At 39.9% G+C, this 14,828-nt stretch overlaps 1 protein-coding gene across 1 annotated transcript in view; it reads right to left on the minus strand.

Moving 5' to 3' along the window:
• Positions 1–14,828, minus strand: part of atp9b (ATPase phospholipid transporting 9B) — a 286,554-nt gene that overhangs the window by 109,445 nt on the left and 162,281 nt on the right. The window contains exons 10-11 of the mRNA XM_078216847.1: positions 12,014–12,089; positions 3,054–3,130 (exon numbers count right to left, since the gene is read on the minus strand). Of these exons, the coding sequence (XP_078072973.1) occupies positions 3,054–3,130; positions 12,014–12,089 (153 nt within the window). The remainder of the gene's footprint in view (positions 1–3,053; positions 3,131–12,013; positions 12,090–14,828) is intronic.

The raw sequence follows: 14,828 nt of genomic DNA on the forward strand, positions 1-14,828 counted from the left end.
CTATTTGAATTAAATACCTTTGATAATTAGTCAGAAAATCTGATGCCGTATCATAAGTGGCAATACAATACATGGAAAAATGAAGATGTTAATTGTACTGTTTTTTTGCAGCAATGCAGTTTTTGCATGAGAACTGTAGGGCAGTACGGTGGCACAGGTTAGAACTGCTGCCTCACAGCGCCAGGGAACCAGGTTCAATTCCCGGCTTGGGTCACTGTCTGTGCGGAGTCTGCACATTCTCCCCGTGTCTGCATGGGTTTCCTCTGGGTACTCCGGTTTCCTCCCACAGTCCAAAAGACGTGGTTAGGTGCATTGGCCATGCTAAATTCTCCCTCAGTGTACACCATCAGGTACCGGAGTGTGGTGACTAGGGGATTTTCACAGTAACTTCACTGCAGTGTGTTAATGTAAGCCTACTTGCAACTAATAACTAAAATAAACTGCTCCACTATAAGCACTATCGCTCAAATGGATTTTTCAAAAAAATTTTGATGTTGTTACACATCTCTTAATCCACAAGTTTAAAGCAGTTATATTAATTTTGATATAGTGTCTTGTGGAATAGATCACCTGGAATAATTAACCAGCTAAATTCTGAAACAACTTGACCACTGAATGCGGAAACTCTATACTAGAAAAGAGCAGATTTATCCTCCAACGCAAGAAAAAATGGTCTGGGTAGGTGAAGATTCATGAGCAGCACTCTATAAATGCATTTAAGTATACAAATATGTACAGAACTCTGGAACAGAGAGGAGCGAAAACAAGCAGTTTAACTTCACACTGGCAGTAGCAACAACAAAAAAAAATCAAAAAATCATAACATTGTCATAACTACACTACCAGGGTATCAATATTTGAAAATCAACTTAATTCTGATAAAAGTTAGATCAAAAGTGCATCGAGTAGGAATTCTGGATGCTAGGATCTGTTGGTTTTCACGCTCGATGCTAAAGCTGCAGAGTTAATCCTCTGATGACTACTGCGGAAACCGACACCAAATATTAAATCTACAGCTTGGTGGATTTTAAGTTGAATGCTTCAGTTTACTTTTTCTAAATGAAAAATACAAATTGATAAATTCTCTTCCGTCATTTCAGTGTGCTCATGGCCGAGACCATAGGATAATGAAATATTTTATGGAATCCAGGAAGAGAACTCAACATTCTCAAGGCTAATACGATGGCATTGACAAGAACCTAGGCTCCTGTGCGAGTAAAATCAGTGTCAGTGTCACTTTAAAGCAAGTACAGTGCAGGATTAAATCACCAACAGCCACAATTCAATAAGCATTTTTAATATTGCAACACTTGCAATTCACCACAACTATCATTTTTTAATTGATGTAAATACTTATTGTTTCTGAACAGTGACCTACTGTTAGGGCTAATCTCAGTAAGGACATTACCGAGCATTGAGTGGTCAGCATGCTTGAATAATAATGCTCACTTTATTCTACACTGTATGTGGTAACGTCTGATGTAACAGCTAAAATTCTGCTGCTGCCTAGCAAAGCTTATGTAGGGTTTACCAGGAGTAGCACTTTGCTAATTGGCACAAACAGCTTTATTTTAAAAAGCAGCATGCACTCTAAATATATTATAATGTTACTCGTGGATTATTTTAACTTCATGCCACAATTATACTTGTTAAAAATAATGACCATACAGATCCTTATAATGCAAGGCAAATTCTGAAGGAAATTGATATTGTTCAGAGCTAACAATGCTAGTCTGAAGGGAAGCATAATGATACATCCCATTATTATTCACACAATGACTCAGAGCACCTACCTCTGTGGCAGAGACAGTTGAAAGCATCTTTTTATTAGAAAAACAAATCAATATGCTCCAGGGCTTACAATAACTGCTGCAGGCAATTTGTATTATCACTCCTTTCACAGGGATCCACGCTTAGAATAACTTATGACAATTAATACTATGAAACAACTGATTGTCACAAGTGATGAGTTGTAGTGCCTTTTTTGATAAGCTCAATCAAGTGAATTTCCATCAAGTATGCTACTTGTGGATAAATACAATTGCATTAGATGTGATAAAATATAGCCTTTTAAGTGTGGGTGCTAGCGTCATTCATAAAATATTAACTGCAATCACGATCTCTAACTTATTTCCTGAAAACGCACAAAGTAATGAATATCGAGAAGCTTCTGAAAAGGAACAGATTTTAGGTTCCCCCAGTCTGGCTTTGGGGTTTCAAGTTACCACACAAGGCTGCACAGAATGTTTTTCTTAAGATAAAACAGGATTGTAGCACTTTATATTAAGCAAAGAAAGGAACACTTGCACCTTTTTTAATGTAGAGAAGAGCATGTCAGTACAATAACAGGCAACTACCCAAACAATAAATGAAAACAACACAATTAAGTGAATTCAGAATAGAAGTACTGTAAAAGCAATAGCAGTATTGATGCCAAAGGTCCTTAAAGCCATCACTGCAGCTGGTTAAGATTCTTACCCAATTGAAATGCGTTTTATAGATTAAGTGCACAAACCATTTTGATCAATTATGTTAAGCTGGGTCACTTTTAAGTAAATTCCATTAATTTTTGTGCATACCAAATCATTCTTGCCTGAAAGCAAGAACAAAAAAATAAAGATCACCAAGAGAAGACAGAAGATGGTAGCCGGCAGCAAAAGGCAAAAAAAAACCCTTAATTTTTCAAATTTGATTCATCCTGTCCCTCTTCGGTCAATATAATTTACTCATCAAGAGTCTGTTTGGTATTCATTCACAAGTTACCATCTTGTTATGCCTTAACATGTTTGACATTGCACTCCATTTGTGAAGTGGTTGCTGTCTCAAGGCAAATTATGCATTTGGAAAACGCGATTTCTGAGCTGCAACAATTCGTGCACAAAAAAGATAAAGTAAATATCTGTAAAACAAACTTGTCAAAATAAACAGAAAATGGGGATGCAAGAAATTGCCTGGCACGATTTTGAAACACTCAGAGGCCAATTTAAATAACTAAATTTTGCAAATGCAATGAATAAAGAACAAAGCTGGATTAAAACTAACAGCAAACTTACCTTGTTTTTGGGATTGGACGTATTCATTACGCTGCGAGTTTCTTTTCCCGTATAAATTACCACCCCTATCACAGTTCCTGCAAAAAATAAAGCTATAATAAAACTTTATATTCGTATCAAGGGAAAATGTTGCCAATTTAAACTGGTAAAAAGTCTGACTTGACAAAATTATGTATCATGTTACGCAATGGCTTGCATGGCAAAATAATGGGATACAGTATATCACATCAATAAATAGAACCCACATTCAGGAAACTAACGCTAAATTTTGTGGCTGGACTTTAGAACAGTCAGAGAAGTGGATTCAACACCTGAAAACTAGGGGGAAAAAAATTAAAAATTAATTTCCAGAATGGAAAGCTGTGACTCTTAACAGGAATTGACTGATCAATAGCCACATTTTATTCATTAATTACCATATCTCACTTATTATTTCAGCTTGATTTCCAAGATATTTTCTAAGTAATTTTATTTTTTGCATGCAAAAGGACGGAGAAGGAACTGATCTTTTAAAAAATATTTCTGAAGTCTTCTGGAGCAGAGAGGGGGGAAAAGAAAATAAGATTCAGTGATTCACGCTCGGCAGTTTGGAGGGCTGGAGGAATTAGCAAACAACTCATTAAAGGTACTAAATTACAGTAGAGACAGACCAGCATCACAATGAACGTTGTTAACAATTCAGAATTTCAACCTTCCGACATTAACAAGCTATGAAACACACCAGCTTCTCTGACCTTTACTTGCCCTCTGAACACTAAATATAATAGCGTGGAGCACACCAAGGCATATATTATTGCACATTGCTTAAAAACTGGTACTCAAAAGGATTAGAAAAAAAAACGTCTAGCTTATTCTCTCATCTTTCAATTAAGAAAAATCTGTCAGGAGCTGTACTACAAATTTCATTTAATTTTTCTCATTTGGTCTCTTGCATTTGCACGATACTCGGAGGGTTAATCTTCTTCCGGCACAGAATGCCTGGAAAAATGTCTTAATGTACTGAGAATTTGTGAATTTCCCTGTGGTTGATAGTTACAGACAAAATCCTGTTTAGACACGCAGTCACTACATATCGAGGTCAATCTGTGGGTCAAGGTCAGGCTAGGGAAGAGTGCTTAGGGAATTGCTTGGGGAACACCTCAAAACCTTCAGCTCCTATTGCCACTGCACCGACAATTACAGAGGAGACAGACCACAAATCAATACTGTGGAGGATCACTAACACCAGACTGATGTAAGTATATGAGGGTTCAATGCACAGTGGAAAAATAAGATGCAATAAATCCAGACAATAAGTGTCCCATTAGTATTTTTATTAGTTGATGCAATTTCTGAAAGGTTTATTAATAAGGCATAAGTGGTATATTGATACAGGAATGTCCCTACTGGATATTACAAAGCAAACCTCAAGTATAATATAGCAATGTAAATGGGATATTCATTCACTCAGCATTTGTTTCAACTAATGGGTTGTAATAAGCCATTTTAGCATGTTACTACTTCCCCAACAGAGGGAAAAATGCCAATTCCATTATTTAAAATTGGGGAGGAGTTCTGATCTATGCATTAGGTCATTATCAAACAAAAAACTACCTGTAAGCAGACTCATTTGTGGAAATGAGTACGTGCAAATTACTGTAAAGGTTTCCTACATGGAATTAGATGCAATGAAAAGCTGCCTTGAAGTGAGCTTCACGGCGCTCGGGTTTTGCTGTTATCTAAAAATAAATGGTTTAAGCGATTACAACCTGCCTACGCCCACTCAAATGCTTGTTATTTTGATTACAGTCTACTACCAACATGAGAATCCAATACGATGCTAGCCATGCAAACACAGACATTATACAGAAGTACATTTCAGCTCCATAACTTTGCCCATCACTGTCCCTTTTTCAACTCATCTCCTGCTGAAACCCTCTTCTTGTCTTTGTGACCCCAGACATCACTATTCTCCAATGCACTTTTTGCTGGCTGCCCACTTTGCATCCCGCTTAAACTTGAGCTCATCCAAAACTCTGTTGCCCATAGCTTAACACATGCCAGGTGCTGTTTAGCCCTCACCCCTCTGTTCACATATTAGCCCCCGGTTAACATTTCGATGTTAAAACTCTCATCCTGGTTTTTGAAATCATCCCCAGGCCTTCACCTCTGTAAGCTTCTCCAGCCATGTGACCAATAGATTTGGAAGTTCCCCCGAATCTGGCCTCAGTCTCTCCAGCCGCCAGCTTTGCAATTCTCTCCCAAAACCGCTGTCTTTCTCTTCTCCTTTACGATGCTACTTAAAACCCATTTGTGACAAAACTATAGGTCATCTGCACTAATATTTAATTATGTGGCTTGGTGTCAAACTTTGTTAATCTTGCACCAAAGGATGGATGATGAGGAGGCAACAAGGCTCACTAGTGTCAAAACCTGGTGTCAGCTATGGCTTGGCATTAACATTCTGAATGGTATGGTGGCACAGTGTTGCCTCACAGCGTCAGGGACCCAGGTTCGATTCCAGCCTCGGGCGACTGTCTGTGTGGAGTTTCCACGCTCTCTTCGTGTCTATGTGGGTTTCCTCCGGGTGCTCTGGTTTCCTCCCAGTCCAAAGATATGCAGGTTAGGTGGATTGGCCAAGTTGGATTAGCCATGGTAAATGCATAGGTTTACAGGGATAGGGTGGGGGAAAGAGGGCCTGGGCAAGACACACTGTCAGAGATTCGGTGCAGACAATGCGATGAATGGCCTCCTTCTGCACTATAGGGATTCTATGAGGTTAGACCTCATATCTATTTCACTCACCAGGACAAACTGATCAACATTGGACAGAATCCTGCACAAGGGCATGCATGGAACATGACTTCAAGATAAGGTTTAAGAGATGTAAATACTCAAGTACTCTTGGAATACTGTAGAAGGGAGAATTCAGAAATTGACCCTGATAAATTTATTCCATCAAGGACTGCACACTATATCATAGAAGCTCTGAGTTCAAAAGTCCAATGGCAGACTTGTTGGTCATGGAAGGAGTGTTCATAATGCGGTTCAATGGACTGATAATCAGCTCATGAATCCTTCCACTACTTCCTCACTATTCCCCAAAGGGAAAAAAAAGTGGGAAGACAAGACAAAGAAAAAACAATTTTGGCCAAGATTCTTTGGCTTCCCCTCAGTGTTTTTCTCGGCAGCGGGAGGCAATGCTGGTGCCGGGATCCTGTGGTCCCACCGCTCTCAATGGGATTTCCCAGTGAAGCCACTCCACACTCGTGGTAGGGGGTGCAACGTGGGCAGGACTAGAGGACCACCAGTGTGAACAGCCAGATAATTCCAGCTGATCAGAGGCTTTCCTAAAGGTTTTGAAGGACAAGAACTCAAGTTGGATGGACATGCACCTTCACTAGTTAAAATCAGTATGTAAAAAAAAAAAGTAGAAATAGATGTATCGTGTGTCCATTTAGGTGCACAGAAAATATATTGCTTCAAAGGAAATTCCACTTGGTGGTCTGGACATAAACCATGTTCTTGGTTAGATGTAGAGCTAGAATCATGAGATCATCTGGTGGCAACAAATGGTCCTCAATGGTGAATGCATTCGAAGGAAAGTTAAAGAAATTTGCTCTTCCAATGTTCAAATCTATTACCCCAATATACAATATCTACAAAGTTGGAACTATGGGTTTTGAATGCTGCTAATTAGAAGGTAGAACCATTCAAAAGTTCCACACCATTACTTCTGCATATTTCTCTGCACTCCTAGGAATAAAGGGAAATGAAGAAAGCAGTTGTAAAATCATAGAAGAATCATATAATCCCTACAGTGCTGAAAGGAAGCCATTCAGCCCATCAAGTCAGCACCAACTCTTCAACAGTGCATCTTACCTACCACCACCCCACCTTGCCCTATCCCTGAATCCCCACACATTTAACCCCGCTAATCCCCCTAACCTACACATCTTGGGACACTAATGGGCAATTTAACACGGCCAATCCACCTAACCCGCACATTTTTGTAGGGATAAGTTGGAGCTAAAGACCCCAAGCACTAAAAGCAACATTCCTGGAACAAATTGAAGTCCTTTACTTTGAATGTGGCACAAACAGACCCAAATCCATGCAGAAAGACCAAGACAAGCAACCATGTTCACTTCCAAAGGACTCTAGAGTTGATAACAATACTGCCAATTCAACCTGGACGAAAGATGAGCCTTGCACCTGCAATCAATCTAAAAAGTGCCATGGCTGAAAATGCAGAAAAGGAGTCCTGCTTCCCTCTTGCAGAGTCAAATTACTGTTCTGGTAACAAACAGAAGATATGGACTGGAGAAGACTCGGAAGTGGTGTTCTCAGGATGTATGCACATGAATTTGACTTGAATCTGAGAACACAATCTTGAAATTTCAACAGCCACAAAAGGCAGACACTTGGCCCATGAAAAAAGGTGCTGTAAAATGTTTCAGGAACAAATAGGTGAGGGAATGTCAGAGAAGTGCAAATTAATGTGGGTCATTGTGAAACGATACATTTTTGGATTGAAAAAAAAGGATAAGTAATGGGAGCAAATACTTAATGAAAATATGCTGATGTAATTGAGCTGAACACCCAGGAAGCTCAACACCAACCAAGTCCATCCAAGAATGGCTGCCCATGTCAATCATCAAAATCTGTATAAGCAATAGAACCACATCAGGCTCAAAGGACAAAATATTACATCTTACAAATCTGTTGTGTAAGATATCACAGGTACAATATATGCAGTACTAATACCAGCACTTGATACAACTTCCTCAAGATGGAAGTAACTTTGTAATTCCCTCTTCAAAATCCATCCCCTGGTATTAGCATAGCTTTCTATTTCTCAAAATCCTGTGATGGATTTACATATTTGCTGAAGATATAATTGTTTACACTCTCCAATATTCCATCAAATCTTTCTGACGTTCTGAGGGTTATTGATCATTTCCCTCCCTAAAAGTAATTGGAAGGAACTAAAGGCACTGTTGCTAAGTTCGCAGATGATACAAAGATATGTAGAGGGACCAGAAGCATTGAGGAAGCAGGGGGGCTGCAGAAGGATTTAGACAGGTTAGGAGAGTGGGCAAAGAAGTGGCAGATGGAATACAATGTGGAAAAGTGAGAGGTTATGCACTTTGGAAACAGACTATTTTCTAAATGGGGAAATGCTTAGGAAATCAGAAGCACAAAGGGACTTGGGAGTCCTTGTTCAAGATTCTCTTAAGGTTAACGTGCAGGTTCAGGTGGCAATTAGGAAGGCAAATACAATGTTAGCATTCATGAGAGGGTTAGAATACAAGAGCAGGAGTGTACTTCTGAGGCTGCGTAAGGCTCTGGTTAGACCCCATTTGGAGTACTGCGAGCAGTTTTAGGCCCCGTATCTAAAGAAGGACGTGCTGGCCTTGGCAGGGTCTAGAGGAGGTTCACAAGAATGATCCCTGGAATGAAGAACTTGTTGCATGAGGAACAGTTGAGGACTCTGGGTCATTAGAGTTTAGAAGGATGAGGGGGGATCTTATTGAAACTTACAGGATACTGCGAGGCCTGGATAGAGTGGACGTGGAGAGGATGTTTCCACTAGCAGGAAAAACTAGAACCAGAGGGCACAACCTCAGGCTAAAGGGACAATCCTTTAAAACAGAGATGAGGAGGAATTTCTTCAGCCGGAGAGTGGTGAATCTGTGGAACTCTGCCGCAGAAGGCTGTGAAGACCAGGTCATTGAGTGTCTTTAAGACAGAGATAGATAGGTTATTGATTAATAAGGGGATGAGGGTTATGGGGAAAAGGCAGGAGAATGGGGATGAGAAAAATATCAGCCATGATTGAATGACGGAGCAGACTTGATGGGCCGAGTGGCCTAACTCTGCTCCTATGTCTTACGGTCTTTATGGTCTCCTCACTTCCCGCAGCAGATGTGGGGAAGCTGTCACTGGTAAAAAATTCCCAAGTTCAATTTTTCTTCCCCTATTCAAATAGCTTGTCTCGGTAGTTATTTGCCATGCACTGGGTCTGGCTGACTCTAATTGCAATACGTCCAAGGTTAACAGCAGATTGAGCAGCCCCATAAGGCTCCAGTATGAACACCAGTTCCCATCTGTAAGACATCACCTCAAACACCATTCACTCTGAATACTTCTTTATGGCTTGGTTCAGATTGTGTAAAAAGCTAAGAAAAAATATTTTCTTCCACTTGTGCCTGACATTAATTTACAAATTTTCCATTTGGGTGTTCTGCTCCAAAGTAGCAGAATGAAAGCTGTAACTCTCAAATATATCTTTCACTTCCACACATACTGGAAGTAGAGGTCTCTGGGCTAATGGCTGCCATGTGTCATGGACTGCCCTAGTGTGATGTAACAGTTCCATAAATCCAGGGCAAAGATGCCTGTGATGCGTGATTTAATAGCAAGAAATCTCTGCAAGCATGCACAATTATGCACCGGATATATAAACAGGCCAAAAACAGTTGTACAAGGGTCAATTTAGAATTAAAAGTAAAGTTTATTTATTAGTCACAAGTAAGGCTTACATCAACACTGCAATGAAGTTGCTGTGAAATTCCCCTAGTCGCCACAGTCCAACGCCTATTTGGGTCAATGCACCTAACCAGCACGCCTTTCAGACTGTGGGAGGAAACCGGAGCACCCGGAGGAAACCCACGCAGACACAGAGAGAATGTGCAAACTTCACACAGAAAGTGACCCAAGCCGGGAATTGAACCCGGGTCCCTGGCGCTGTGTAGCAGCAGTGCTAACCACTGTGCTTCCATGCCGCCCCCATTGAATTGAGCACCCGTAAGTGTAAGATTTTGAGAACACCGACTGATATTTGTTGCATGTTAACAACTTGTTTTTAACGTCATTAGCATAGTAAAATGTTCCAAAGCACTTCACGGGTATCTGAGCAAACCAAATTTGACACCATACAGAGTTATTAGAACAGGTGACCAAAAGCTGAAGCTAAAGTTTATTTATTAGTCACAAGTAGGCTTACATTCACATGGCAATGAAGTTACTGTGAAAATCCCCTTGGTCAAAGAGGTGGGTTGTAAGGCGGATCTTAAAGGAGAAGAGAGGGGTCAAGAGGCACCTCGGGCACAGGCAGTGAAGGCACAGCTGCCAATAATGGAGTGCTTAAAACTGGGGAGAATTGAAGGAATGCACACCTCTTGGAAGCTTATGGAGCTAGAGAATTTTTCAGAGGTAAGAAGGGATGATCTCAGAGGGGGGGAAAGAAAGATGAAAAATTTTGAAACCAGGTGCATGCTGGATAAAACTCTTGGTAAAGTTACGTGCACAACGAAACCTCATCAAGACAACTGTAAAAAGTGCTTAAATACTGACTATTGACAATGCTCATTAGGTGGAGTGCACCTTGCATTGGGTTTCCTCGCAGCCCTGGAAACGAGTGATGTAAACAGTTAACTCCATGTTAATATGCCTTGCAGAAAACCATAGTCTACCACATTCTACTGATCAGGGCTGCCGAAATATTTTGCAGCAATGTGACTATTTTGAAATTCAAATACTGCAGTAGACATAGATCTTTTAACAATGCATTACATTTTTAACTACGTTACTCTTGAGATGTGTTATAATGCTCCTGCCACAACCATAAATAAATCAGAATTTATCAAAACATTATAACTCGCATCTTTTTACTTTAGTTATAACTTTTGTACTCTTCAAGTTGTTTCACAATTTCAGAACAGCTTTCAGAATTAACTTTGCTTCGGGTCTTTTTGAGATCACTTGATAAAAATATTCAATTCACTTCCCAAATTTAGTTTTTGAAATACACACATTTCTGTTAACATTTCAAATAATTTTCTGGCAACTAATACTGAACAGCAACAGGACAGGCCTAATTTTACAAAAACTATAAAACCGGAAGTTTAAATATCTCCAAACTGCTTTCAAATTTGTTATGATCATTAGCCAGACTCCGGCTCCCTCCCACAGTCTAAAGGACGTGCTGGTTAGGTGCATTGACCATGCTAAATTCTCTGTGTATCCGAACAGGTGCCTGAGTGTGGTGACGAGGGAATTTTCTCGGTAACTTCATTGCAGTGTTAACGTAAGCCTACCTGTGACTAATTAATAAAATAATAAAGGTTGCAATTCAAGACACCTGCTTTTGGAATAAAGCCACAACATTCCATGGGTTTTGAACAAGCACAAATAAATGTTACTGTACAAGTTAAAGATAAAATAATTTACAATACATATCTTATACTCTAACGTATGCGGCACATGTGAATTAATGGCCGAACACGCCGCACTACAGAGTAAATGACAGCTGTCCACGGATTTCTCAGGAACTCAACCTGACATCAGCAAAACACCAGATCAAACTGTTGAGGGATTCCTAGCTCCACCTTTGAAGATCTCTCCTTGGAATTCTCTCCCAAAGTTGCTCCCACTCTGACGGCTTTAACAATAGCCTGCCTCTAAGGTTTCAATCTCACCTTCCAAGATCCCTTCTCCCTAGATTCCTGAGTACACTCAAACACTAGCTTACTAGCACACTTTCAGAGCAATGGCTGTACCAAGCAGAACAGCACGGCTCCAAAAGGGGCTCCTTTGCCCCAATGGCCTCAAGTCTTCACCCTGCAACTCCTCCTTTAACTTGAATGGGACCCCATTCCTACCACTTTTGTCTTTGTGCTATTGCTGGTTGGCAGACTGCCTCAAGAAAAATTGTTCACTGACCCATGATCTGATCCAATAACCTATCAAAACACTCCCAGAGTGTCCCATCCTGGGCAGGAACCAGTGTAACATGCGTTGGAATAAGATGTACCTTAAATGTTACAATCTAATTTAGCACCCAAGGACACAATGAATTGAATTCATAACAAGTCTTATATTCATCTTCGTTTAAAAGAAACGCCATCAACTTCAAAGGATTATATGCTAATTCAATATCAAGTCAGATGCTATGAGTAACCAAATAACATACTCACCAGAAGCTACTACTGTGCTGGCCCAAAGTGCGTTTTCTGTACTCAGACTTTCATGGATGGAAGGATCACTATCTTCCTGCAATTAATTAAATGCAAAAATATTTTGCATTTGTGCAACAAAAAAGGTCAGTGTTAATATAAAACAATGCTTTGCCAGTAATGCTTAAAACTGCAAAACAAGGTCAAAGGGTTCTTTCTGGGATTAATGATCATCAAATCAGATTACAATAGTCATTACTTTTATCTACAAGGGATCAGATAACCTATGGCAAGAGGAACTTTGTTGCAATGGGATTCCTTCTCTTTCTATGCCAATTTTCTTCCCTTGCCCCTATAGACATCAGTTACACACTAGTGTAGAGTTTCATTGGGAACTTTCAGTACTTCATCAAGTGACCATTGGTCAACAGGTATCTTCTATGTGAAAATCAGTGTTGATCTCAAACCTATGCGCATTCCTTATCCAACAGGACTCATTAAACCATATGCAGTAGTTGGAAACAAGGTGAGATTTTCTCCTCAGGAACACCAAGACCAATTTTAGTTTCTGCCTTATTGCTCGTGGCTAAGATCAACTATCTCAGTGCAGCTGAAAGATTGAATCTGGAACACCCCTGGTCTGGACAGCTTAAATACACATTGAATTAAAGCGTCAGTGCAGCTAAACTTAATGTTACTTCAAAAGAAGCTCTTTCCTAATGCTTTCTGCATAACCATGTTAAAAGCAACATTAAGATCATAATCATGTTAATTTAATGCTATTCGAGAAACACAATAGCTAGCTCCTGGAGTCGACAAAGAATTAGTTTAAAAGTGATCCAACAGCCAAGAGCTTTAATTAGCTCAGGATGCACCATCCATTACACAACCTGTACATTAATATACATCAGTTACCAGTCAATAGGGTTTTCAGTCACAAAGCTGTTATAACATTGGGCTCGGTTTTCACCATAATAGCTATTTTGTTGTTTGGTCAATGTTACACACATTTGCAGACATCATATTTCAAGTTCAACAAAAGCTCAGTTAGTAGACAAATACAACGGAGTAGAACTTTCTGCACAAGCCACTTGCGTGCCTGCCATCCATGAGGACAACCTGAAGGCACCTCCCTGCCCCATGACGTTTAGTTATTCAGATTCCTTGGGAGAAAGGTATTTTCTTGACTAGGGACTCATAAAATTTCACCTGCATGTCCAAATCCGGCACAATAAGTAGATGATCATGTAAATTGAATCAGTTCAAATATTTACCACACAAGTTTGTCCAGCTTGATTTTTTTTAAAATCTATGTCAACCACAGCTGCCTACAAATTTTCCCAGATGGCGTTTGGTGCAGTTCCAATAGTAGATGTCAATCATAACCTCAAAAATACAATTATATAAGATCAAAAGATTGATTCTGACCACTTGCCCATTTCAGAATGTGCCTCTGTTTGGTCATTACCTGTTCATTCCATCAACTGAAGCAATGTTACTGTGGTATGTACTGGATCAAAATTACTCCAGACAACTCCCTATGCTACTCCTTCAATGGGCGTCCTTCGCTAAAACCTCATTTTCCCCATCCAAGACAAAAGTGTTGTTAGCTACGGTTAGATTCTACTGCATTTCTGGACTATATAACTGTTCCACCATAAATCAACGCCCATTCTGTCGCCAAGAAAACTGCTGCAGGAAACCACATAACTAGAAACAATGTCAGTAGATGGCATACCAGAAGCCAAATTTAAACATTAGGTCCATTTTTGATCGAGGCAGGAGCGGGTTTATGCAGGGATCTGGCCACCTTCCTGGGCTTCTCATCTGTGTTGGAGACACTGAACACAGTGGAACTGATAGATTGCAAGTGCAATCTTGCTCATTTTTCTCACCTAATCTTAGAACAAATGAGTGGTTCTGAAAAGTGCTGGATCCAAAGAACTATATTTCTTTTAATTAATTTTCAGAATGTACGTCTGACTGGCAAGGCCAGCATTTTACACAGAATTACATACGATACATGGTACTGAAAACAGGTCATTCAACCCAACTAATCCATGCTGGAATTTATCTTCACTCTAGCCTTTTCCCATATTTTTCTACCATTGTAACCACCTATTCTTTTGTCCAAATGTTTGTTTAGCTCCCCCCTTAATGCATGTATATTCTGCACTTCAACTACTCTGGTAGCAATTTCTATATACTCAGTACTCTTAGGGTAAAATAAGTTTCTTCTAATTTCCCTACTGGATTTCTTGGTGACTATCTTATATTGACGGCCTCTAGTTATGCTCTTCAGCACAAGGAAGCATTTTCTCGGTGCCCCCTTTGTCAAATCATTCTGTAATTTTATATTAGCTCACCCCGCAGCCTCTATTAGGTCAGCCTTCTTTGAGATCCAGCCTGCTAATCCTTTCTTAAAATGTATATCCACTCATTTCTGGCATCACCCTTGTAAATCTTCTCCACATCCTCTCCAACACCTCTATATTCTTTTCATAATCTGGCAACCAGAACTGTACACACTACTCCATATGTGGTCTAACCAAGGTTCAGTACAGCATTGGATAACTTCCCTATTTTCCAAAAGCCTGGTGCTTGGAATGCTTTTTTATGATCTTGCTAACCTGTGGCGCAACCTTCAGTGATTGGTGTATTTGTACTTCATGATCTCTGTTTCTCCACCCCACCTGGACCTGCACGTTTCAAGTATTGTGACCGCCCTATTCTTCCTACCAAAACATTTCGCGTTTATCTGCATTGAACTTCTATTTGCCAATCATTTGCCCATTCTGCAAGTTTCTTAATGAGCATCTTTAGCTTGTTCAACTCA

Source organism: Mustelus asterias, chromosome 7 (genome assembly GCF_964213995.1).
Source record: "Mustelus asterias chromosome 7, sMusAst1.hap1.1, whole genome shotgun sequence".
Taxonomy (NCBI): Eukaryota; Metazoa; Chordata; class Chondrichthyes; order Carcharhiniformes; family Triakidae; genus Mustelus; species Mustelus asterias.